The following is a 27,264-nucleotide window of genomic DNA, read 5'->3' as shown; positions in this document are numbered from 1 at the left end:
ATATTTGATTACTTGGATAATGCATTATGTACTTTATATTTTTGAAATTTTATAAATGAAATTATTGTATCACTGCTTTCTTTGTTTAACATTATGTTTCTGAGATTAATCTGTATTACATGCAGTGCTAGTTCATTCATTTTCATTGCTGTATGATATTCCAGTGAATGAATATCATAATTTATTCATTCCTTTGTTAATGGGAATTTAGGCTGTTCCAGGTTTTTGCTACTAAAAACAGTGCTGTTCTAAACATTCTTGTACTTAACTCCTGCTGCCTGTGTGCAAGAGTTTCTCTTATTATCTAGGAGAACATTTTGGGTCATAGGATATGTACATGTTCAGCTATATTTTGATGGTGCCAGATTGTTTTCCAGTGTGATTGTACTTACACTCTCATCATCAGAAACTATATTGTTCCATACATATTCTAGCTAGGGCTTGGTATTAACAGCCATTTGATTTTTGTCTGTCTGGTCCTTTGTATTAGTTATGATTAGCAGCATTCATTGGGGTATTTTCATATCTGTGAACCTGAATTTAAAGGTGTACAGTTAATATGTAAGTTAAAAACATTTAACTATCCTGAAGAGGTTTATGGTTATTTGTATAGACAGAAAGTACTTAAAAAAAGATAAATGACAAGGCAGTGCCAAGTAAAGTTATAGACAAGGATTTATTTTTTCCCTTTATTAAGTTTCCCTAGCTTTTTATTTTGATAAATTTCAAAAAGGCAAGTTTAAATAATAATATTAGAACTAATTGCAGTATACTCATCATCTAAGTTAAGATTTTGCTCTATTTATTTATGTGTGCTGTGTTTAATTGTGGTCATGTATGTATTTGTTGAAACATTTGAGAATAAGTCACAGACAACATGACACTATACCCAGTAAATATTCAACATGCATCTCCTGAAGACAGGACATTCTTGTTTGTTAACTACAATTGAAGAGACTAGTCAGTTGTCTTGTAGAATGTCACACATTCCCGATTATCTGATTATTTTCTCATAGTTTCCTTAAATTGTTCTTTTTTCCCCTATATTTTCTATAAGCCAGAAATTATGTCCAAAGGCCTGATTAGATTCTGTCAAGATCCACTTGACAAGAAGACTCATAGGTGATGTTTTGTACCTCATATTGTTTCACATTGGGAGGTACAGATGCCTGGTTGTCTCAGTCCTACTGGAACTAAATTTGATCACTTGGTTAAGCAGGTTGTTACCAGATCACCACTGTAAACATACATTTTTCATTTTGCCGTTACTGTGTAGTCTGTGGGATAATACTCTGGCACTATGATAATTTCCATTTTTTCAACAGTCTTTCCCCTAGTGGTTTTAGCATCCATGATGATCCTTGCCTGATAATTATTTCAGTGGGGATTGCAGTGGTGATTTCCACCCCCCACTTCCACACTCACTCCTCATTCTGTCATGTAATAGCTGGTATTTTTTTTTCCCTGTAAGGAAAAGTTTTGCCTCATTAACTGGTGAATAAACTATATCCCACCTATTCCTACTACAAAGACAGGTAATATATTGGTCACTTCCAATGGTCACAAGTTGTTATTTTCTAATTTTTCAGTTCAGGTACCTTTGGACTTTTTTCCTTCATTAAATATTAAAATTGATTACAGTTCCTTTTGATGTTTCAAATTGTCTCAAATTCTGTCAGTGGTACTATATTCAAAGTGGGTTCTATATCCTTTGGCCCTCTATTAGTCTCTGATTGCTCCTAGCTTTCTGACACAAGACAAATCAGATTTACCTTGTAATTTCCCTATCCTATTTGCTTTGAATATCCCTATTGATCTGGAATCAATCCTGTCTCCAAGGAACCCTGGTTTCTGGTAGGAATGCCTTTAGGAATCTAGGTTTAGGAGGTAAGTGTGCAACATGCTGCTAGGAGGAAGAGTAGTCTTCTTCAAGGAATTTTGTGGATGGCTCTGGGGAGGACACAGAACAGCCAAAGGGCAGCTCTCAAAGTAGCATACTAAATGGGTGAAAAATGGTGTAGGTAAGGACAGGTCCTAGAAGGCCTCCTGGGAGAGGTGAGTTAAGGACTGGATTTTGATAAATTACAAAATTTGAAAAGGTAAATCAAAAGGTGTGTGTTAAGGTGAAGGAGAAGTCTTTCTCTCCAGGGGAAGGATGTGTTATAGCAAGTAGATTTATTGTAGTGAAGAGTTTGAGGTACAGAAATAAAAGGAAATAAAATTACTTTTAGGGATAGAGACCTTGCTGTTCCATTGAGTATATTTATTTAAAGCATAAATATCTCATTTTATTTTTCCTTATAAAAAGCAGTACATGATCTTTGCATAAGTTTAAAACAGAAGTGTATAAACTGAAGACTCCATCATGATCATTTAATAAGAGAATGTTGACCGTTTGGTTATTCTTTTCCAGACTTTTATCTATGTATTACATAGAGATTAAGAGCATGGATACTGTCTTAAGAGGGCCTGCATTTAAAACCTGGTTTTACCATTAATTAGCTGTTTGTTTGTTTGTTTGTTTTTTTGACATGTTAACTAATCTGTCTGTACCTGTTTTTTCATCTGTAAATGGGATAGTAATAATAGTACCTACCTCTTAAAGTTGTCATGAGGATTAACAGCATTAACACACAGTTCCTAAATCAGTGCTTGGCGTATAGTAGATGTTAAAATGTTAGCTGTTGTTTTATTTTTCCAAAACAAAAATGGGATCATTGCTCTTATGTTGAGCTGTATAATTGTGTAACTTATTAAAAAATGGGTGTCTTTTTTCTTACTGTGGTAAAAACCATATAAACTTTTCCACATTAACGAGTAAGTGTGCAGGTCAGTAGTATTAAGTATATTTACATTGTTGTGGAAGAGATCTCTAGAACTTTCTCATCTTGCAGTATTGCAGCTCTGCATTTATTAAACAACTCTCCTTTGCTCCTTCCTCCCAGTCCTGATAACCACCATTCTACTTTCTATATCTATGAATTTGACTATTTTAGGTACTTCATACAAATGGAATCATACACTGTCATTTTTGTGACTGGCTTATTTCACTTAACATGTCTTTGAAGGTTCATCCATATTGTAGCATGTGACAGGATTTCTTTCCTTTTTAAGGCTGCAGAGTATTCCATTGTTTGCTATACCACATTTGTTTATTCATCATTTGGTGGACATTTGGGTTGGTTTCACCTCTTGGCTGTTGTGTATAGTGCTGCTATGAACATAGCTCTTTGACCTGTTTTCAGTTTTTTTTGGTATATATTCACAAGTGGGATTGCTGGGTTATTCTATTTAAAAATTTTTGAGGAACCATGGTACTATTTTTCATAGTGGTTACACAGTCTCACCATGCTTTACAATCCCACCAAAGTACCCGAGGGTTCCAACCTCTCCAAATCCCTAATACTTGTTAATACAGGTTTTCTTTTTCTTTTTTTGATAGTAGCCTTCCTAGTGGGTGTAAGATGTTATCTTATTGTGGTTTTGATTTGTATTTTTCTGATAATTAGAGACGTTGAGCTTTTCATTTGTTTTTTGTCCATTTATATATATATCTTTTGAAAAAAGGTCTGTTCAAGTCCTTTGCCCATTTTTTAATCAGGCTGTATGATTTTTTTCTAGTTGATTTGTAGGAGTCTTTGTATATTTTCTAACTAGCCCCTTATCAGATATTGGTTTGCAAATGTATTTTTTCCATTTTCCAGGTTACTTCACTGTTGATTGTGTCCTTTGATGAACAAAAGTCTTAAAGTTTTGATGTAGTTCCTTTTGTCTGTTTTTGCTTTTGTTACCTGCTTTTTTGATACTATATCCAAGAAATGATTGCCATATCCAATGTCGTGTCATGAAACTTTTCCCCTATATTTTCTTCTATGAGTTTTATAGTTTTTGGCCTTATTTTTAGGGCTGTAGTCTATTTTGGGTTTATTTTTGTATATGGTTTAAGATAAGGGCCCAACTTCATTATTTTGCATGTGGATATCTAATTTTCCCAGCAACATTTATTTAAGAGGCTGTCCTTTCCCCATTGAGTTGTCTTGACACCCTTGTCAAAACTCATTTGACTGTATACCTAAGAGTTTATTTCTGGACTCCATTTTGTTCCAGCAGTCTATATCTATGTCCTTATGGCAATACCACACTGTTTTGATTATTGTAGCTTTGTAGTATGTTTTGAAATTAGGAAATGTGCGTTTTCCTTTTTTTTTTTTTCAGTATTGTTTTGATATTTGAGGTCCTTTGAAGATTCCATGATTTTTAGCATGATTGCTTTACAATTTCTGCAAAATTGTCTTTGGGATTTTGCTAGGTATTCTGTTGAATCTGTAGATTGCTTTGGGTAATAATGACATCTTAAGAATATTAAGTCTTTCAATCCATGAATATGGGACATCTTTCCATTCATTTGTGTATTTAATTTTTTTCAGCAGTATTTTGTAATTTTCAGTGTGTTAAGTCTCTCATCTCTTTTGTTATATTTATTTCTAAGTATTTTATTATTTTAGATGCTATTGTAAATGGAATTGTTTTCTTAATTTCCTTTTCTGATTGTTCATTGTTAATACATAGTAACACAATTCTTGTGTGTTGATTTTTTTATCCTGCGGCTTTATTGGCTTTGTTTATTCTAACAGCTTTTCACTTTAGAATTTTTGAAAGTTTTCTACATGTAAGGCCATGTCCTCTGTGAACCAAGATTATTTTACTTTTCCTTTCTACTTGGATGCCTTTTATTTATTTTTCTTGTCTAGTTGCTCTGTCTGAAATGTCTGATACTATGTTGAATAGAAGTGGTGAGAGTGGGCATTCTTGTGTTGTTCCTGATTTTAGAGGAAAAACTTTCAGATTTTTACCATTGAGCATGATGTTAACTGTAGGCTTTTCATACGTGGTTTTTATTATGTTGATGTAGTTTTTTCTATTACTTGTTTGTTGAGTGTTTTATCATGAAAGTGTTGAATCTTCTTATATATTTTTTCTGAATCAATTGAGATGATCATGTGGTTTCTGTCCTCCCTTCTGTTAATATGGTATTACATCAGTTAGTTTTCCTATGCCGAACCATCTTCGCATTCCAGGAATAAATTCCATGTTGTCATGGTGTATAATTCTTTTAATGTACTGTTGAATTTGGCTTGCTTGTATTTGGTTGAGGTGTCTGCATCAATGTTTATCAGGGATTTTGGTCTAGTTTTCTTATGGTATCTCTGGCTTTGGTTATCAGGGTAACACTGGCTTCATGAAATTAATGCATTGGAAGTTTACTTTTCTATTGTTAGTTGAGTCTTCTCTTTTCTTAGTTAATTTAAGGGTTTGTCAGTTTTGTTGATCTTAAAAGTAATCAACTCACTTTGTTTGATTTTTTTTCTTGTATTTTCCCATTAATTTCCGCTGTTTTATTATTTTTTTCCTTCTGCTAGCTTTAGGTTTAGTTAATTTTTTTATTTCAGTGTTAATTTGAGGTATTTCTTCATTCCAACATATGCATTTATAACTATAAACTACCCTGTAACACTGCTTTTACTGCATGCTGTAAGTTTTGTTTTTGTGTGTGTGTGTTTGTGTGTGTGTGTTTCATTTGTCTCAAGGGATTTTCTAATTTCCCTTGTCTTTGACCCATTGGTTGTTTAAGAGTACATTGTTTAATTTCCACGTATTTGTAGATTTTCCAGTTTTCCTTCAGATTTACCCATTTTTAAACCCTAAAACATTATAGATTTCTTTATATTTCCATTTTTTATAACTTTATAGAATTGATTTGGGTCACAATTTATCTAACCCATTGTATATTGATGTAGATCTGATAATTTTTCATAATTATAAATAATGCATGTATCTTCACTCATTTGGTTAAATTTCTGGAAGTGGAATTTTGGCTCAAAGTATGCTTTCGTGTGTGGGTATTTGTTTTTCTGTATTAGTATTTATATACATGTCATACTTTGATATATACAGCCTTTTTAGTACCAGTTGACCATTCAATGCTCTAATGTTGTTTACTCATACCTTCAGTCACATGGATTGATTTTCATTTTGAGATGGTGGAGAAGAGAAAGATAGTACAGGATCTTGAGATAGGGGTGGGTAGGTGGTGACATTATGAAAACCATTTAATGTTAATTCTAACAGCTGCTTGTAGGATGGCTGAAATAGGAAAAGATTAAAGAGAGGACAGTGTTGAGGTAACAAGACAAGTTGGGAAGCTGTTTTAGTAGTTTGCAAGTCAGGCCTAAAATGGGGTGGGAGATGTTGAAATTAATTAGATAAGAGTAAAATAGGAAATAACTTGTTTTAGCAGTGAAATGAAAATACGGATTTCTTAACTCTGGTATTATTTTTTCACTCTCAAGTGATTCACAATCCTGAAAATAAATAAGAATCACCTAACATGGCCTTTCCAGAGATTCTGATTTAATTTGAGATGGGATAGCAGGAATATTTTTAAAGAAAAGCTTTCCAGGTGATTCTGATATGTAGCTAGGACTAAGAGCCACACTACCCTGTAGGAGATCCTAAAATTGGTAGATATCTTTTGATGCTAAAGAAAAAGTGTCTTCTCTTGGGGTGAAAACTCAAGTTTTACCTACTATTTATAAGAGGTAATCTATAGACAGTGCTTTGGTACTATTAAATAGGTGGAGAATAAGGCAGTGAGACAAAGTGCTCTCAAACAAGTACTGAATAAGTGCATGTGACCTGTTAGGCCTCGGGGTGAGAGGGGTGTGGTGTGGACACTGTATGTGGAAGATAGCATTTGAAATAGACCTGAACAGATTGGTAAAGCATCTGTGGGAACAGATATAAAGGTGTGAGTGTTGGAAGCAGATAGACCGGGTTGTGCAGAAGAAATTGTGGTGTTGGTTTGGAGCACTCGAACCTACTTTAGTTAGGTCATTGGTACATTTTTTCAGCAATGAGGAGGGAAAGATTGCCCAGTGAAGGAGTCAGAGGTTGATTCTTCAGGGGAATAGCTCAGGCTTTTGAGTGGTTCTACTTTGATATTGAATAGGAGAAGAAAAAGAGTGAGATTGTGGTTTAGAGAAGGAACACTGTTCAGTCTTCAGGAGTTACTAGGAGATAACTGGAATGTTCTGATGCCATTAGTGATTTTGAAAACCATGACCTGGTTGCTTCATGGCCTCAGCGTGTAAGGGGAGTGGGTATTCTTATACAGGTTAGAGGTGCTTATTACGAATATTTTGTTTCCTTCCGTACTTGAATCCTCATATATCTTGATATACAAGCCTTTAGCTAATTAAGCTATTTTGTGAGACAGTTCCCTAGTTTATTTAATGAGAATAATCCTATTAATATTCTTACTTAAAAGCCAGGATTTGATGTAAGTTTTATGAACCAAATATCAAGCACTCTGCAGTCCTCTGAGGAAAATACAGGGCTGTTTTGATAGCTACTTCTCAGTGAATATGAAGAATTCCAAACTGTTAGTTGATGATGGGTCTATCGAAAATGCAGTTGAGAGAAAAATCAATGTGGCACAAAGTTGATCCAGTGAATTGTAAGCTTCTTCAGAATACCAAGTAGTTTGAAAAATGTAAAGCATATTGTGCTTTTCCAGGAGTATGTTCATAATCTTATTCAAAATGTTCTTTGTTAAACTGGAATCAAGGGTGATTATTTTTAAGCCTTGGTATTTGCATGATAGCTTATGATTTTTCAGACTGAATATGAAAAGAAAATAGTTTCCCATGAATACTTAAGGTGTGCCCTAAACATTGGTCTTTAAAACACATTATGTTGGGATTTTTACACTGCCCACCAGGAACTGAGGATGGAAAAGGGTATTGAAACATGGTTCCTTTAAAAAACTTATACTGCTTAGTTCAAAGTTTACCTGAGAATCGCATCAACAATAGAGATCACAGTAGAATAGATTAGTAACTGAATTTTAGAGGCAGCAATTGCTAGAAGGTTTAGAAGTGTCTGTTCCCACTGGGGGACAGGAGGAGTTTTACAGAAAAGATGGTATTTAAAATCAGTTTTAATCTTCTGTACCCTTGAAGGAAGGCAAAGTTTGCATGAAGAAGAGGTGAGCATCTGATTATTTAAGCGTAATTGCTTTGAAAGATTATAGAATTGGGTACAAGTGAGAGTTGCCCCGTCCTTGTCCTGTGTCAGTTGGAGCAGCTCTTTTTTCTGTTTTAAATACTGAATATTACTCTACATTTCTTTTTACAAGAGTTCTGTAATCAAGAGCACTAAAAAGAAAAACGTTTGGAGACTACTCTGATAACATTCTCAATGGTAATTATTTGCAATCAGTGAAAAGTATCTTTGTTTATTTAAATTCAGGAGGTTTTGATGACTGGGTTCTAAATGTTGATACGTTGTACTTAATATTACCTTTTGTGTGGAGAAGTTAGGAGCAATCAACAAATAATGGTGAATGTGTAGACATACCCATGTGCAGACATTCAGGGTGGTTCGCTGAAGATAACATTAGGAAGGAAATGTGGTTGGTGTGAAAGGAAGGCATAATCAGTCCTAATGTCTTGATGTGGTCTGTCAAGCTTAGTTTTCCAGGAGGGTGATGTTCCCCCCAGGGAAAAGGCTGGAAAGGTAGGCTGTGTGTTTTGGTCATTGGAAGGATACTCAGTTGTGGGGTAGAGAGTTACTTGTGTAGGCACACTGCCAGCAGGGAGGTATAAATACACTGCCTTAATGCTATATTAATTGGTATAAAGACTGCTTTCAGTGGCAAGATGACTGATTAACTCTGAATAAGAAAACAATTTGTTGTTTAGATGGAATTTTCATGCAGCTGGAAAATCGCTGTAGGAAATGAACCTTAATATGTATACACTGTACATTTTAGAGATTATATTAGTTTTCGACTATTGTTTTGGTTCTTGCTAAGACATGCACATGACTTAGGGTTAAATATTCTATAATCCTCACACCCCCATACCATGTAATCTTTTTCAACACTTTTCCCCTAATTTTATTGAGAAATAATTGGCATAAAATGTTGTATAAGTTTAAGGTGTACAACATAATGATTTGATATATGTATATATTGTGAAGTGGTTAACACAATGTTTAGTTAATACCGGTTACCTCACATGGTTACAAATTTTTATTTCTTCGCAGTGAAAACTTATAGGATTTTCTCTCAGCAACTTTCAAATATACAGTACAGTTCTGTTAATTATAGTCATCATGTGTCTACTAATATATCTCCAGAACTTATGTTTCTTTCAACATTTTAAACAGATTATTTTGACATTTAATTCCCTATTTCAAAATAGCATGATTATATGGCTATGTCTTAATAATTTGTTTTTAGGCCTTCTTTTAGGCTCCTTGGAATGGAAAGAGAGAGTTTTAGCTGTTTCACCCTTCACCTGTCACATGCCTGTGTTCTGTCTTGTAAATTGTTTTTAAAACAGTCATGTAGTCTACTTGCCACATAATAGCTGTGTGACATTAGGCAAGTCATTTAATTAACATCATACACCTCAGTTTTCTCACCTATAAAATGAGTATGTAAATAGTGTCTAACTCATAAGGTTTTTAAGTTAATACATGTAATTAGAATAGTGGCTAGCATGTAATAGGCACCCCTTAAGTGTTGTGTATCATGATTCCTTTTTGGTTACTTTTCCTTTCCTGTGCAACTCATTTATTTAGGTTTCTACATACTTATCTTCAGTTGGCCTCAACCCTTCCTTTGTTTGTAAATCTCTTGGCATATTTAAGTATACTAGGTATTCTATCACTTGATTTCACTTCACGTTTTTTGAAGAAGTCTCTTCCAGAGTCTTCTGACCATTCTAACCTGGTAAGAGAATTAATATATTTACAGTAATTTAAGTTCTGTGGATGAAAACATTTAATCTTCTATAGGATGTTTATTAAGTGGTAAATATGATTCTGCTTGTGAGCAGTCTTAAGCTTCTTCCTTTGACTTTTTCCTTTTCCCAGTTCTTAGTACATACTGAGAAATGTCTATGTATTTCCATATATATATTTTCAAAGTTAAAATTATAATTTAGCCTTTTTTCTTAAATCTGTCTCCTTTTACCTCGATCTTACCTGCTTCCTTGTCCCTCTGTATGCTGCTAGACTGTGTTTGTTTTTCTCCATTTTTACTGGTTTATTATGAAGTTACATTTCAAGGTCAGCCAGATGGAAGAGATGTTTAGAGAAGGGTATAGGGGTGTGATGGGGGTTGCAGATCAGTATTTTTTCACATTCACTGAGCTGTTCTTCAGAGCACTGCCCTGTGAGCCTTTTGGCTTTATAGAAAGAGAGCAGACTTTCTCTCTCTTTGGAGCCAGAGAGCCCTATATTTAAATTTTAGCTCTGCCACCCAAAAGCTGTTTGAGCTTTTCATATTATTCAACCCTTCCCCGCTTTAGTTTCCTCATCTGTAAAATGGGAATATTAATAACCAGTTCCTAGGATTAGTGTGAATTCTGAATAAGATAATACAGGTAAGGTGCCTGACAAAAGAAAAGCTCTCAACTAATTGTAGTTCTACTTAGCAAATGTCCAATGGAGGCCTGAGAGGTTTTTGTTTATAATGAAGGGTGATGTTCCGCTAATCCAGCTTGATGGAACTTTCCTCTATAGATGTTCACCACCTGGCCTTTTTTACTTGTTAAGAAGATGACAGGGGTTTTGTTTTTTTTTTTTGAGAGAAGACTCTGAAGCACAAGTAATGGCTTCTTCCCTATTATCTATTGGCTAGTAATAATAAGAGTTGGTGTTCACTCTGAAATGGCAGGTAGATAAGAAAGGAAAGAAAGACCAGTAAAAAAACTCTGAATTAAAATACCCAGTAAAATATATTGAGAGACATAAAATGCCCACAACTTTGCAAAATATTATCAAGTTATGTTATTCAGAATAATCCACTGCAGTCAGCTAGCTTATTTCAGGGTGGTAAAAATCATTAAATAATAGAAAAAAACATTAGTACATCAAATCATTATGCCAAATACAAAAAAATATAATTGCTTCCATAAGGGCTTTAAAATGTATTTGATAAGATTCTACACCAGCTGCTAATAACATTATTTTTGGAGAAAAAATAGAAAAAATTGTCTCCTTAATATAAAAAAGTATGATCACTACAATTTTATTGTTTTTTTCTTCTCAAAATTGTTTCAGCTATTCTAGTTTGTCTTTTCATGTAAGTTTTAATATCATCCTTTTATATATATATATATCAAAATCCTGTTGGGCTTTTGATTGAAATTGGTTAAAACTTAGATATGAATTTGGGGAGGATTGACATCATATTTAGTCTTCCATTCCATGAACATAGGATATCTTTCAATTTTTTTATTTATTACTTAGTCATATTTGATTTCTTTTATGATTTTTTCTTAGTTTTCATCTCACAGCTCATGTGTTTTGTTAAACTTATACTGTTTATCTGATTTTGGGAGGAGTGATTATAAATGGTGGTGTTTTTGTGTAATTTAGCAATTATACATTGCCAGTATATAGAAGTATAGTGGGTTTTTGTATGTTGACTTTGTGTTTGTGACCTTGGTAAACTGATTTTAGTTCTGGGAGTTTTTTTCCTTTGTATTTTTATTTATATACTTTATATAACTATGTCATCTTTGAATGGGACAGTTTCATCTCTTCTTTCCCAGCCTTTTATATTAATTTTTCTTCCTTTGTTGCATTGTAAGACTTCCAGTGTAATGCTGAAATGGAATATTGAAAGTGGACATCCTTGTGGTTCCTCATCTTAGGGGAAAGCATTGTGTCCTTCACATTAAATATAACTGTAGACTTCTTTTTATTGAAGTATAGTTTGTATACAATCTTATATTAGTTTCAAGTATACAGCACAGTGGTTCACCAATTACCCACATCATTAAATCCTCACCCCAACTAGTGCAGTTACTATCTATCCACATGGGAAGATATTACAGAATCACTGGCTATATTCTCCCTGTGTACTACCATTCTCATGACCAACTTATATTATGATTGAGAATTTTTATGATTCTTTACCCCCTTGTCCTCCCCACCCACCCATCCCAGCACCTTCTCCATGGGAACCACCAGTCACTTCTCAGTGTCTCTGAGTCTACTGCTATTTTATTCATTTTGTTTTGTTTTTATATTCCACAAATAAGTGAAATCATATGGTATCTGTCTTTCTCCACCTGGCTTATTTCACTGAGTATAATACCCTCTAGGTCCATCCATGTTGTCGCAAATGACAGGATTTCTTTCTTTTTGATGGCTGAATAGCATTCCACCATGTATATGTAGCATTACTCCATTATCCATTCATCTATTGATGGACACTTCGGTTGCTTCCAAATCTTCACTATCGTAAATAATGTGGCAATAAACAGAGATGCATATATAATTCTAATTGGGTTTTTAAATTCCTAGAAATATGGAATTACTGCGTTATATGGTTGTGTTTTTTTAGTTTTTGAGAAACCTCTGTACTTTCTACAGTGGCCGACAGTGTAGGAGGGTTACTTTTCTCCACATCCTTGTCAAAGCTTGTTATTTCTTGTATTTTGGATAGTGACATCTGACTGGTGTGAGATGATATCTCATTGTGGTTTTGATTTGCATTTCCCTGATGATTAGAGCATGTGGAGCATCTTTACATGTGCCTGTGGCCATCTGTATTTCTTTGGAAAAATGTTCAGGTCCTCTGCCCATTTTTTAATTGGGTTATTTGTTTTTTTTGGTGTTGAGTCATGTTAGTTGTTTACATATTTTGGATGTTATCCCCTTATCAGATAAATTGTTTACAAATATATTCTCCCATATTCTGTGTTGCCTTTTTGTTCTGCTGATGGTGTCCTTTGCCGTACAGAAGCTTTTCAGTTTGATGTAGTCCCACTTGTTCATTTTTGATATTTGTTTCCCTTGCCTGTGGAGATATGTCCAGGAAAATATTGCTCATGCTTATGTTCAAGAGACTTTCCCATGTTTTTTTCTAAGAGTTTTATTGTTTCATGTCTTAAATTTAGGTTGTAATCCATTTTGAGTTTACTTTTGTGTATGGAGTTAGACAGTAACCCCCTAATCTATTCTCTTGCATGTAGCTGTCCAGTTTTTCCAACAGCAGTTAGTGAAGAGGCTTTCTTTTCCTTATTGTATATTCATGGCTCCTTTATCATATGTTAATTGACCATATATGCATGGGTTTATAGCTGGGTTCTCTGTTCTCTTCCATTGATCTATCTATCTGTGCTTGTGCCAGTACCATACCGTTCTGATTAGTGTAGCTTTGTAGTATAGCTTGAAGCAGGGGAACGTAATTCCCCCAGCTTGGTTCTTTTCAGGATTGCCGTGGCTATTCGAGATCTTTTGTGGTTCCATGTGAATTTTAAGATTATTTGCTCTATTTTATTGAAAAATGCCGCTGGTATTTTTACAGGGATTGCATTGCTTTGGGCACGATGGCCATTTTGACAATATTCTTCCTATCCATGAGCACAGGATAGATTTCCATTTGTTTGTGTCTTCGTTAAAAAAAAAAATTCCTCGTGAGTGTCTTACAGCTTTCAGAGTACAGGTCTTTCACCTTTTTGGTGAGGTTTATTCCTATGTATCTTATTTTTTTTGATGCAATTGTAAATGAACTTGTCTTTCTAGTTCATTGTTAGTATATAGGAATGCAACAGATTTCTGTATATTAATTTTGTATCCTGCAACTTTGCTGAATTCAGTTATGAGTTCTAATAGTTTTTGGTGGAATCTTTAGGGTTCTGTATGTATAGTATTATGTTATATATAATGACAAATAGTGACATGCAGATTCCCTCCCTGAGCTGTGTCTCTTCTGCTTGTGGGCTGGAATGGGGAAGGGCTTGGGTCCTGCTTGACCATGGCTCTGCCACTTTACCCTTCTCTGTGTGGTCTCTTCTTCCTCATCAGGTGTAGATGGTCTGTTCTGCAGTCTTCAGATTGTTTTATGGTTAGTTAACATTTGCTTAATTATTTAGTTAAATAAATATTTAACTAGTTAAATAAATAGTATAAAATATGTGGCCAGTAAGTACTCAATTCTGATCATGAATTTTATTACTTTTAAAAGCAAGGGCTTGGGTCCTGCTTGATCATGGTTCTGCCATTTTATCCTTCTATTCAGTTTTTAAATAGGGTCCATCTATTTAGTTTTTTATTTTGGCTTTTTTTATTTTTCAGTTTTAAATTTTCATTTGGCTCCACTTAATATCTTTTATTTGGGAAGATTTTGTCTTTCCGTTGATTTCAAGTTTGTTGGTGATTGCTTGTTTTGGAGCATTTTAATAATAGCTGTTTTGAAGTCTGTCAGTTAATGACAACATTGGTGTCCTCTTATTTAGCATTGGTATCTGTTGACTCACTTCCCTTGTGGGCTGAATTTTTCTTGGTTCTTTATATGTAATAATTTTAGATTGTATCCTGAAGGTTTTGGAAATTACGAGATCTTGAGTCTTGTTTAAATCCTGTGAAGAATGTTGATATTTTTGTTTTAGCAGACTGCTAATCTGGTTAGATTTAGGCTGCAAGTTCTAACCTGCCTTCTTTGGGCTGTGGTTCCAATGTCAGTTTTGTTTTCAGAACCTTTGCAGTGCTATTCACATCTGTCCCAGTGCTTGATTGGAGACCTGGATGATGGTCGTACCTATCAGTTCTCGTCTCACAAGCATTAGTATTTTGTATTGTGAACAACTTTATGAGGTCACTTTCTGGAGTTTCTGGTACTTTCTGGTTCCTTGGGAATCCTCTCTTTTGGTCCTCTGGCTAGAAAGCGGGGGTTTTAGTTAACTGCCCTTCTGCACACTCCTATTACTGTGCCTGCGTCTGGTGACAAATCACAGGAGGACAGAGAGGAAAAAAAAGCAATGGGGTTTGGCCCCAGCCTTTCTGGACCATAACTTCACTGATCAGATGAAAATGCCTCTTCTCTGAATTTAGGTTCCCACAAGCTAATGTTTTGGGTCGTACCTCACGATCCCGTGAGGAATGGGGTCTGAGCAGACAAAAAAGAGAAGGTGGATGTTTGTATTCTTTGAGCGCTAGGAATTTGTTTCCTGTTTCCTGAGCCACAGCTAGAGGATTTCCCTTGGAGTGCTCCGAGTGTGTGCCCAGGTGGTCACTCCCATGTTGCCCCTGCTGATTTTTGGGGGGTTGGTAAGCTCATCACCAGTTAGTGGTAGTTCTAATTTTGGTCTTCTGTAAGCAGGCAGATTAGGACATTTTGGAGCCATCAAATAGAGCTATTCCATATAGTGGAACTAAATTTGTGAGTCTGTGACCTTTTTGTGTCCTTTACAGTGTAGCTACTGATGTCTCTGTTCAATGTTTTCAATAATATTTTTAAAAGCCTTTAAAAGGACAACCTAAGGATTGTCTTTGTGTCTGCATAGCTATTCTGCAAAAGATTAGTCACAGGCTGTGCTCAAACACCTTGAGCCAGTAGTTTTCGGATTCTGTGGTGGTCTGTGTTGGCCAGAGAGCATGTTTGAATTTCACGTTGCATCCTCTTCCCCAGTGTGCTGCCTCCCTGGTCAGGGATAGTGATACTAGTAAGATACAAAGCCCACAGTAACCAGTAGCTGCCTAATTGCAGTAAGTCTTTCAGAGCCAAGAATTTGGGTCAGGATTGCCACATACATCTTAAAGATAAATACTTAGGTATGTCACCTTTTCAGATATAAGATGTAGATTGCTTTTAAAAGTAATAAAATTCATGATCAGAATTAAGTACTTACTGGCCACATATTTTATACAGTTGTTTTCCCTACATAATAGTTGAGGAAAGTGGAAATTAGAGATACTGAGATATTTTTCCTCAGTGTATCACAGCTATTAAGTGACCAAGCTAGGATTCAAGTCTGGCTTGACTTCAAAGCCCATGATTTTAGCCACTGCCTAAACTTAGTTTTGAGACTGAATGTTTTAGAAAAACCATGTGGGTTTTGAGTTATTCCTACTTATAAGTCCTTAATGAATTATGAATTATCCTTCGTAATAAGCAGGCAATGTGGGGTGTTTTTTGTAGTATTAAAAAACTATATAAATACTAATTTTTTGTAATATTTTAAATGCTTTTACTTCTCCTCTTTGATGGTTCCTCCCCCACCCCTGGTTCTTAACTGAAATTGGCTTGTAAACTCCAGTGTTCTCTAAATGAATCAGTTTGGATAGAGATTTTTCTTATTTAAGGAAACATGTCTTGGCTTCTGTGAGGGAAAAAAAAAGATGCTAGATGATGCAAAACTATTTTGTTCATACTTTGAAAAGTTTTATAAATAGGTTGTATCAGATTGCCAGCTATATAAAGGTGGGCTTTATTTTACAGTTTTGATATTCATGAATTTAGTTACATAGTGAAGTTAAACAAAACCAGTCTCCCAACAACACAGTAATTACATAAACTACAAATTTCACTGCAAGCTCTCCAGTCTTGGGATCAATATGTAAATTACAGGAATACATCTTGATCACTGACCAGTGGCTCCACTTCTTGCAAAATGTGTCAACAATTGCTCCCTCTATATTTGTCATGCAGCCCTCCTGTAAAAATTGTAGTTGGTCTACTTTCATGTTTCCCAGTGCTAAATTTATGTGACATTTAACTTTAAAAATGGATAATAAGAAGAGGGAATTGGCCACCAAAGATGAAAGTACAGCAAAGACATGGTGAGTGATAATGCTGGAAGTGAAATCTGAATCCAGCATAAATGAAGCTGTAGAAGAGATAGCTGACCACAGGGTGTTGCATTGCTACCATTGTAGATACTCTAGACATGCAGCCAGAGGATCTCCATGAGGTAAACATTTTGACATAAATGGTGAAAATAGTTGTGATGAAAGGAGGGACAGTAGCTCAGGGAAAGTGACATCAACAAAAAGCTTTACATTAAAGGCACTCTCAGAGGTATTAAAACTGCAAAGGAGAAAGTTTGGAAGCTGGTTCTGGTTCAAACCTAGAAAGGAGTATGACAGTTTGCCAAGCGCAAAAGGATGCTCACTCCATTGCGTAAGTTATACAGTGGGAGGATGGCAAAACATTGTTCAAACAAGTCTTGATAACTTTTTAAATAAAGAAACATAATATACAGATTCTCAGTATTTCTAATGTTTTTCATAACAGTGTACTAAAAAAACCCTAGTTTTACTTTTTACCCTCCAGTTCCCTGTATATTTATAAATGACAAGAAGAGAATTTTTAATGTTTTGACAAAAAATTTTAAGGTCATGGGACATTTGTAATTTTCCCTATTGATTATCAGGATTACTGTACAATTGTGCAGAGCAAAGATTGCCTATACTAAAATCCAGTGTCAATCTTCAACAAAATACTGGCAAAGTGAATTCAAAAATACATCAAAAAGATCATCCAGCATGGCAAGTGGGATTTATTCCAGGGATGGAAGGATGGTACAATATTCATAAATCAATCAATATCATACATTACATTTACAAAAAGGATAAAAATCATGTGATCATCTCAACAGATGCTGAAAAAGCATTTGACAAAATTCAACATCCATTCGTAATAAGAACTGTTAACAAAGTAGGTACAGAGGGTAAGTACCTCAACAGAATAAAGGCCATATATGACAGACCCACAGCCAACATCATATTTAATAGCAAAAAGCTGAAAGCTTTTCCTCTAAGATTGGGAAGAAGACAAGGATGCACATTCTCCCCACTTATATTCAATATAGTAGTAGAGGTCCTAACCACGCAATCAGACAGCATAGAGAGAGAAAAGGCATCCAAATTGGTAAGGGAGAAATTAAACTGCCACTATTTGTAGATGACATGTTATTATACATAGAAAACCCTAAAGACTGCACCCAGAAACTACCAAAACTAATAACTGAATTCAGCAAAGTTGCAGGACACAAAATTAATACATAGAAATCTGTTGAATTCCTATACACTAATGATGAACTGGCAGAAAGAGAAATCAGGAAAACAACTCCATTTATAATTGCATCAAGAAGAATAAAATACCTAGGAATAAACTTAACAAAGGAGGTGAAGCACCTGTACTCTGAAAACTATAAGACACTCAGGAAAATTAAAGAAGACACCAATAAATGGAAATTATCCTGTGCTCATGGATAAGAAGAATTAATATTGTCAAAGTGGCCATCCTACCTAAAGCAATTTATGGATTCAATGCAATCTCTATCAAAATACCAACAGCATTCTTCAACAAACTAGAACAAATAGTTCTAAAATTCATATGGAACCACAAAAGACTCCAAATAGCAAAGCAATCCTGAGAAAGAACAAAGCTTTCTTTTTGTCCAGGGGGATTATGCTCCTGGACTTCAATCTGTACTGCAAAGCTACTGTAATCAAAACAGTGTGGTACTGGCACAAGAACAGACTAGATCAATGAAACAGAATAGAGAGCCCAGATATAAACCCATGCATATTTGGTCAGTTAACATATGATAAAGAAGCCACGAATATACAATGGGGAAAAGAAAGTCTCTTTAATAACTAGTGTTGGCAAAACTGGACAGCTACATGCAAGAGAATGAAACTGAATTATTGTCTAACTCCATACACAAAAGTAAGCTCAAAATGGATCAAAGACCTGAATGTAAGTCATGAAACCATAAAACTCATAGAAGAAAACATAGGCACAAATCTTTTGAATATAAACATGAGCAACTTTTTCCTGAACATATCTCCTTGGGCAACGGAAACAAAATAAAAAATGAACAAGTGGTACTACATCAAACTAAAAAGCTTCTGTGCACAAAGGACATCATCAGCAGAACAGAAAGGCATCCCACAGTATGGGAGAATATTATTAATAAATGACTCATCTGATAAGGAGTTAATATCCAAAATATATAAAGAACACATATGCCTCAACACCAAAAAACAAGCAAACTGATTTGAAAATGGGCAGAGCACCTGAACAGCAGGCACTTCTCCAAAGAAAAATACAGATGGCCAACAGGCATATGAAAAGATGCTCCATATCATTAATCATCAGGGATATGAAAATAAAAACCACAGTGAGGTATCACCTCACACCATTTAGAATGGCCACTATCCAAAAGGCAAGAAATAATGAATGCTGACAAGGGTGTAGAGAAATAGGAACCCTCCTACACTCTGGTGGCACTGAAAATTGGTGCAACTGGTATGGAAAGCAGTATGGAGGTTCCTCAAAAAACTAAAAGTAGAAATACCATTTGACCCAGTAATTCCACTCCTAGTAATTCAGCAAAAGAAAACAAAATCCCTGTTTCAAAAAGACATATGCACTCCTATGTTTATCACTGCACTGGTGCAATAGCCAATGTATGGAAGCAACCTAAATGTCTATCAGTAGATGAATGGATAAGGAAGATGTACATGCATGCAATGGAATATTATTCAGCTATAAAAAGAGAAGAAATACTACCATTTGCAACAACATGGATGAATCTAGAGGGTATCATACTCAGTGAAATAAGCCAAGCAGAGAAAGACAAATACCAGTGATTTCACTCATTTGTGGAGTATAAGAACAAAGCAAAACTGAAGGAACAAAACAGCAACAGACTCACAGACTCCAAGAAGGGACTAGTGGTTACCAAAGGGAGGGGTGTGGGAAGGGTGATTGGGAAGGAAGGGAGAACTGGGTTAAGGGGCATTATAATTAGCACGCATAATATAGGTAGGTCACGAGGAAGGCAGTATGGCACAGAGAAGACAAGTAATGACTCTCTAGCATCTTACTATGCTGATGGACTGTGACTGCAATGGGGTTTGGAGGGAGACGTGATATTATGGGTGAATGCTGAAACCACAGTGTTGCTCCAGTGAAACCTTTATACAATGGTATATCAATGATTCCTTAATTTAAAAAAATGGGAAAAATATGGCCATGAACATGCATTTTGAAATCATGTTGTCTCCAGTATAAAATTCATTTTTAAAAAGGTTATCTTCCTTTTCTCTAGAAGTTAAATGGATCTTCTCTTGTTCCTGGTATTATGAAATTATGTAGGGTATGCCCTGGGCAAGTTGATTTTTATTCTTTAGGGGTCTTTTCAGTCTGGAAATTCCTGTCTTTCATTTGTGGTTAATTTTGTTCTTTCTTTGATCTCTCCATTTCCTTTCTGCAACCTACATTATTCAGATGTTAGACTTCATTTAATCCTCTGTTTCAACAATACCATCTTTTTATTTTCAACTTTTTGTCATTTCGCTATGCTTTTGGGGGAGATAATCCGAATTTTAAGATAGTTGTTCTGCTGTCATATTTTTAAATTTCTAAGAACTTATCTTCTTCCATAATTACTTACTGGATGGAACCATAGGCTTGTGGAGTTGAAGAGTATCAAAAAGATGATCTTTGTTAACTCCACTTTGTCCAGAAGTCTTTTCTATATTGTTCTTGACATTTTTTCCTCATTTTTCATGGTCTTGTGTTTCCTCCTATCCTAATTTCAGTGCAGGCAGGAGAAGGGATAGCTAGGCTGAGGGTACAAACTGCTGGTGCTCCCCCAACAATTGGGAATACCTTAGATTTTTAGATAGGGTGGTTTACATAAGTGACACAGAATCTGTCATTAATTTTTTCCGGGAAGACTATTCACTGGTTCTGCAATACTGGTTACATCAGTACCTGGGAGACATACAGGAAGCCACTTTAGCTGTACATAGTTCTCACTGGGCAGACATTAAGTTGATTTATTTTAATCTGGCATAGTGAAAATTGTACCAGGCATAGTTGGTGTGCAATGATGTGCCTGGTGCTAAGGAAACTTTGGAGTTAAGGCCATGACGCGAAGAAAAGCAGTGGTGCACCTTACATGCAGCCACTGTGGGATTTTGCTTCTGGGCCTGGCAGGTTGGGGTTCTTGGAACTGCCCTGAGCTGCTCTCCCCACTCCCTCCCTTCCCCATCCCTGGTCTCTCCTTGCTGACCTTCTTACAGCCATAAACATCTCTGCTTAGGCTAGACCGGAAGGAGGAAAAACAGTGACACTCCAGTCTGTCTTGTCACGTTTGCCATTCATAATCTACGAGGAGAGGTAGTTTGGAACGGGGAGGAAAAGGCTGAAATTGCTGAGTGAAGCTAGTTGTATGCCTTTGCTCGCCCCATTTAAAGATACGGATAATTGGGAAGTTGACTCTGTATATAGGTACATGTTAGCGAAAAAGCTTCAGAAAGACTGTAATTAGTCTCTCACCCTGTTTCAGTGTAATAATTGGATTCATTCTTCTGGTGTGCCCTGATGTATTGTTAGTTACGGTGTTCATTTCCTGTGGCTGCTGTAACAAATTGCCACAAACTGAGTGTCTTAAAACAACACATGTATTCTCTCACAGTTCTGGAGGCCAAAAGCCCAAAATTGGTTTCATGGAGGATAAACTAAGGTGATGGCAGGGCCGTGCTCTCTGCAGAGGCTCTACCACATTACTCAGTTTACTTTTATTGTACCTAACCTCCTCACCCTTCTGAGGATTAGGATGTGGATATCTTTGAGTGCCATTCTGTCTACCACATCTCCCATTCTCCTCAAAAGGTTGAGCTCAGTTTTAGCTTCACATCTAAAAACTAAAAAAAGCTTAGTTTTTCAAACTTTAAAACTTCAGACCTAAAAAAAGCAAGTAAGTAAAATCTTGAATTGAAAGAGTCCTGAATGTTCTGGATACCTTTTCATATGTTTGAAGACTGCTGCTGAAGTCATAGATTTTGTAGGAAGTAATAAGCATGACCTGGATTTTCTTGACATATCTCCTGGCAGACAGGATGCAGGGAGAGGAAAGGGGAAGCAGTGAAGATGCTGGCCCCCGAGGGAGAAACTAATCTCCCAGAGGCCGTGGGCAAACCTTTAAGGAGAGCAGCTTTAGCATCACTGGTGTAATGTGACTTGATTACTGTATAGTCTTAGGGATATCTTTTCTGTGTTTTTCTTTGCCTTATCCATGACATACTCTTTTATAAATTTGTGAAGTCAAACATTTATAGGAATTTGTGAATTTTCTTATTATTTGTAATGATTTATTTAAATATCAGTTCTTGGAAGGAAAGATTATAGAACTCAAAGCATAAATAAAATCTATATGGTTGAATTTGTTGATTGAGTTCATTACTTAAAGTCAATTTATTACTGAAATATGTCATATGAAATATGTCATATGAACATATTTTCTGAAGTGAAAAGCCTAGTCTTTTTAGTCATCCATCCATTCTGATCAATCAGCAAATACTGAAACTCCACTGTGTGCCCTCGGCTCTGGGGATATGATGGTATCTGACACAGTCAGTCCCTTTCCTCATAGAGCTGACAGTCTCATAGGGCTTTAAGCACAGAGTAAACAAAGTGGGCAGGACTAACTAGGAGTCAAACTACTAAAAACAGTGAAATAATCTGTAAAATTTTCCTTGTTTTTTTCATCCCCTAAGTATATGATTGATTAATTGGCTCATGGTTCTTTTCAAATACTTAAAGATTGCTGGCATAAAATTGAAATACAACTACTATTTATAATATAGGCTAGCGTTTTTTGCTTATTTGAAGTAGTCTAAAATTTAGGTTGCTTTTTGAATCTTTAAATATATATCATTATTTCTTAAGCTTTTCCAAATATTTAATGTAGTGAAATCACAGATGTTGATTTTTGCAAATAATGTTTCCAGTAACTACTTCTTATATGTAACATTCCTTAAAATGTTTCTAATTAAGGAAGGCCTGACACTAATTTTCATGTTTGCTCTTTTAGGAATGTTTTAAAGGAAGTTGGGCAACTCATAAGTTACTACATAAGAAAGCAAGTAAGTAAAATCACATATCTCTTACCATTTGTCTTAGAAGTGGCTTTTTTGCAGAAGACAAGTCTTCAGTTCTGCAAGTGTAATCCTGAAAGCTAGAATTGGGACACTTTTTTTTTTCTTTGTGGTGTGTAATCATGAAAATAAAACATGGTCTGGTGTACCTTTGTTAATCTTGTGTCACATACGTAACATGAAAGCCTCAGACACTTGCTGAGATACAGGAATCTTGCTTGAGCAACCCCTGAGTGTCCCAATCTTTTGACCTCTTTCCTTGCTGAAAATGTTTGCATATTGTAGGCAGGGGCACATGAGCTCTCTGGCTTATAAAGTTAGCTGATCTTTTGTTTTTGTTTACTTTTAGTTTTGATTACTTTTTCCACTCAAATCATATTATTTCATTTTTTGGTGTTTTAATGTTATTACGTGCAGTCTAATATTTAATTTCTGTTTGGGAGTTACTTTTTGAGACACCACAAAGTGAAATTCGGCTGCTGCTTAGCTAGTGCTGTGAGCCACATGGATCTATCTCTGATTCAGATGGCCTTTTCTGCTCCAGCTACTTAACCTGTAAATTCATGTCATTAGTGTGGCTGGCTTTTTTTTTACACAATTACGTGAACATTGATAAGGGCTTCCTGATATTACTAGCACTGCCACTGATGAATGAAGGTTTGGGGGACAGCACATTGTTCTTGGTATGAGGTTTCTGTTTCAGCTTACTGATGTTGGGATGTTTTTTTTTAATTCATTTACTTGTATATTTTTAAGGGATTTGCTGACTTACTAAAGTTTAGTAGAATCTCATTGAGGTCAGTTTAACCACCATTAAGAAAAGGAAATAAAAATTTAAAAAGACATTTTCTGTGGTTGTGTAAGGTGAAGACTATAGTAAAGGAAAAGCTGAGCTACTGGGGGAGAAAATGTGGTTAGAATTGAGGAAAAGTGTGAATAAATAAAAGAGATTATCAAAGCATAAATGACAGGATTTGTTACATCAAAGTATAGTGGTAGGTTTGAATAATTACCATTTAACTTGTCCACTCATACATTAAATACTTTAATTCTAAACTGTTAGGTATTTTTAGAGCTCTTTTGGTCAGTTATTAACATTTTATACCCAAGAAGTTAAAGTTCAGGTAAGTGAAGTTTGAGGCGAAACAGTATGTTAGTAACAGAGCTTAGAAAGGGTCTCTAACCTAAGCATTGCTAACTCATTGAAGTGGCCTTGTTTCTTCAATACTGGATTTCTAAGGGCAGTTAAGGGTCGTTATGGCCTACACTACAAGGAAATTAAACAACTGATGTTCCCTAAGTAAAAAGAACAGAATTACTACCACGTGGACAGAGACTATTTGGGTTGTACTTATACCTCTGTAATTTAGTATGGTGTCATCTTTTAGATGGTACCTGCTTGGGTCTTCTGGGATGATTTTTCTTCAATGGTGAGCCTCATGTTTGATCCCTTTGGGCTGTGTTGGATAGAGGCAGCTCTCAGCTGGCCGGTCCTGTATCGTTCATACACTATTAAATTGACTCCAACTATACAATTACTATTTTTGAATGGCAGTCCTGGAGGAGGGAATGGTGTAGGGAAGGGTGATCTCTAGGCCAAGAAGAATATCAGGAAAGGGATTAGGGAAAAAGAATGTTGGACTAGGATGTAACCAGGACATCTTAACGATCTTATTCCACGAAATAATAGTGAGATAATTTATAGCAAGGGGTTCATATCATGAAGATGATGTCCTCAGGCTTTTTCTTTCTTTTAAATGTAATGTGTACTGATACCTAATTAAAGATGCCCGATTTATATTTGTGGTCATGTGGGATATTGGTCTAACTTTTAATATCTTTGGTTTGGCTTTAGAGTAATTCTGGATTCATAAAATGGGAAATGTTTCCTCCTTTTCTGTTTTCTGGAAGAGGTTATGTGTAACTGGCATTGTTTCTTCTGTGAATGGTACGGTTTACCAGTGAAACCACCTGGACTGGAGTCCATGATTGCACAAGTGAATCAGGCCTTAGGAAAATGTCGAGTGTGAGTTAAATAAATGAGTTGAAGACAGACTTTATTGTCTATGTGTCATAGTTAAAGAAAACAGATTTGATTGTAAAGGCCTTAGAGGCACATAGTGCTGATGCCTGGTGGTGTATTTCCCACACTCATCTCCTGCCAGAGTGTATGTAAATAGCATTTGCTTTTAGTCTGATTTGTAGAAGTAGCACTTCATATTTCACTACTGTATTATTCTACACTCTTTTTATGTATCACTGACATATTCAGTGTGTTTCTCTTTCTTCCATTTCCCTAAAGTATGAGGTAAAAGCATTTGATAGGTATGTTTTGAATAACTGAAAATATGTTTAAAAACTCCATTAAAAAAAAAAACCTCTAAATAATACTTTGTATTCTACTCCTCTAACCCTCCAAACTAGTGTGCTTGGTTTTGGGATTGCAGAGAGAAGGTGTTATGCAGTATTTCAGAACTAGTTACACCAAGCAAGCTTTGTGAGCATGGATTACTTTAAGCCTTACCTCCAAAATGTTGAAATCATAGGTTTGTTGTGAAGATTAACTAAAGAAATCCATGTAAAGTGCTTAGCATAAGTGTACAGTGCATAGTAAGTGCTCAGCAAGTGTTTAATAATCATCTCTGGAAGAAGAGTCAGGGTTGTGATCAGAAAATTCTGTCCCAGGCAAAGCTTAGATGTGCAGCTCCTTTGTGTCAGCTGACTGGAGGAGGCAGCCTGCACAGAACCTTTTGAAGAGTAAAGCCCTGGGTGTGTTGTCCTCTGAGCCAGACCTTGCAGGTATCAGGTACTCTTTGATGGTACCTGGAGCTTACCTAGCTCTGTTGCATTGACATGTTTGAGAGGCAATTTACAGGTGTTTGTTTACACTGCTGCCTTCACAGTTTTTGAAAAAGACCAGTTAGTGCAATTTTTTCAATCCAATTCTAATTTATTAGGTGTCTTTATGTGTGTTGAACTTAGGGCCTCGATCAAATTGATCCTAAAATGTAAACTAACTTACTTTTGAAGTATAAATTTCCCAAAGTAAAATTATACCTGGAGGTTAGAAGAGAACTTGCCATATTTCAGTCTTGACTTGTCCAGATTGCTTTTGGATTATATTATTTGTTTGAGGTCTGCTTTCAGTTCTCTTTTGAAAATAATGGAAAGGTTGGAATTCAGGTCAGTAGGAAGCTTTGAGAGATTTTACATTCCTCCTCCCCCCTCTTCCCTCCCCAGGAGTGTGTTAAGTGAATAGCCTGCATCCTGATTGCTGTTTTTTCCTAGGTTTCAGGTGGAAATTATTCTTGAGGCTCATATTTCAGATAAAAGCACTTGATGTAGTTCGTAGCTGAAGCAGTCATCAGTTGGCCTGCATTTTGAACTATTTTCTGTAATGTGTGACCCTGTGGCAGTGAAATGGAGTCCGTTTTTGTCCTAGGATGAGAAACAGTTTCCCTCTTGGCTTTCTTGAATTCCAGAGAGAAAAAACATTGCCTAAAATTCAGTAGCATAGTAGAGCTTTTCTTTTCCTTTTCTATTCTTGTTCTTATTTCCTATTCTTACTGTTTTCTATTCCTTTACTTTATGTATAATATTATAATTCCAAAGTAATGTGAAGAGATTAGCTATATTTTTGCATTCTTGTCAATTATACTTAAAGGACTTCTCAATCCCAAACTGATCACTTGCTGTGTGGAGAGAGTACTAGGCTGAAAACCAGCATCCCCACCTATCTCTGCCCACGTGAACCACATTGCCTCAGTTTCCCCATCTGTAAAATAAGCAAATTAGGTTGTCTTTGTGGTGTTGTTAACTTTTTAGTCGCCATCCATGCATTACATCCCTAGCACTTAACAACTGCAATTTTGTCTCTTTTGACCACCATCACCCATTTCACCATTCCTTTCTAGTTTAACATTATATGATTCCGTCTATTCTCCCCATTTTGTATTTTAAATAGAATGTTTAAAGGGGGAGTTTTATTTGTTTTGTACACTTCTAAAATTATTTAAAGTCTGACTTTGAAATCCTATGATAGCATGACAACAGTCAGGAGAAGGTCCGTGTGCATTGGGAAGCATGTAGGTCGATACTTGGCGATAAATTCCTGCTATTTAAAGTCTTCAGTTAGTAGTTTTATTTTCCTTGTGGAGAAGAGATGTAGTCAGTGCTGACACCAGATGCTGCTGAGGGTCTGTTCTGTGTGAAGAGGATTCTTCAGTGTGTTTCAGTAAATACATTATGTATTGATAACTGGCAGAGAAGGGTTATGTGTGATTTTTATTCTTAGTTTTTCTACTGAATTTTATTTAGGTAACTTGATTGATCTCTCGCCTTATCTTTGCCTTTTCCTACCTCCTTCTGTTACCCCTTCCCTGAAAAAAGGTAAATGATGCTCATCAAGTTTTCAGAGCAGTTTGAAACACTGACTTGAAAGCTGTTCATCAGCTAAGTAGGAAATTTTTGTCTTTTACCTTAAATTTGCTTTGGCATTATTTA

At 35.7% G+C, this 27,264-nt stretch overlaps 1 protein-coding gene across 1 annotated transcript in view; it reads left to right on the top strand.

Annotated features, from left to right (window-relative positions):
• METAP1 (methionyl aminopeptidase 1) overlaps positions 1-27,264 on the top strand; it is a 56,990-nt gene that overhangs the window by 7,486 nt on the left and 22,240 nt on the right. Inside the window, exon 2 of the mRNA XM_037020182.2 lies at positions 22,698-22,749. Within this exon, the coding sequence (XP_036876077.1) occupies positions 22,698-22,749 (52 nt within the window). The remainder of the gene's footprint in view (positions 1-22,697; positions 22,750-27,264) is intronic.

The sequence above is a fragment of the Manis javanica genome, chromosome 5 (genome assembly GCF_040802235.1).
Source record: "Manis javanica isolate MJ-LG chromosome 5, MJ_LKY, whole genome shotgun sequence".
Lineage (NCBI taxonomy): Eukaryota > Metazoa > Chordata > Mammalia > Pholidota > Manidae > Manis > Manis javanica.
This window is presented reverse-complemented; position numbering and strand designations above follow the sequence as displayed.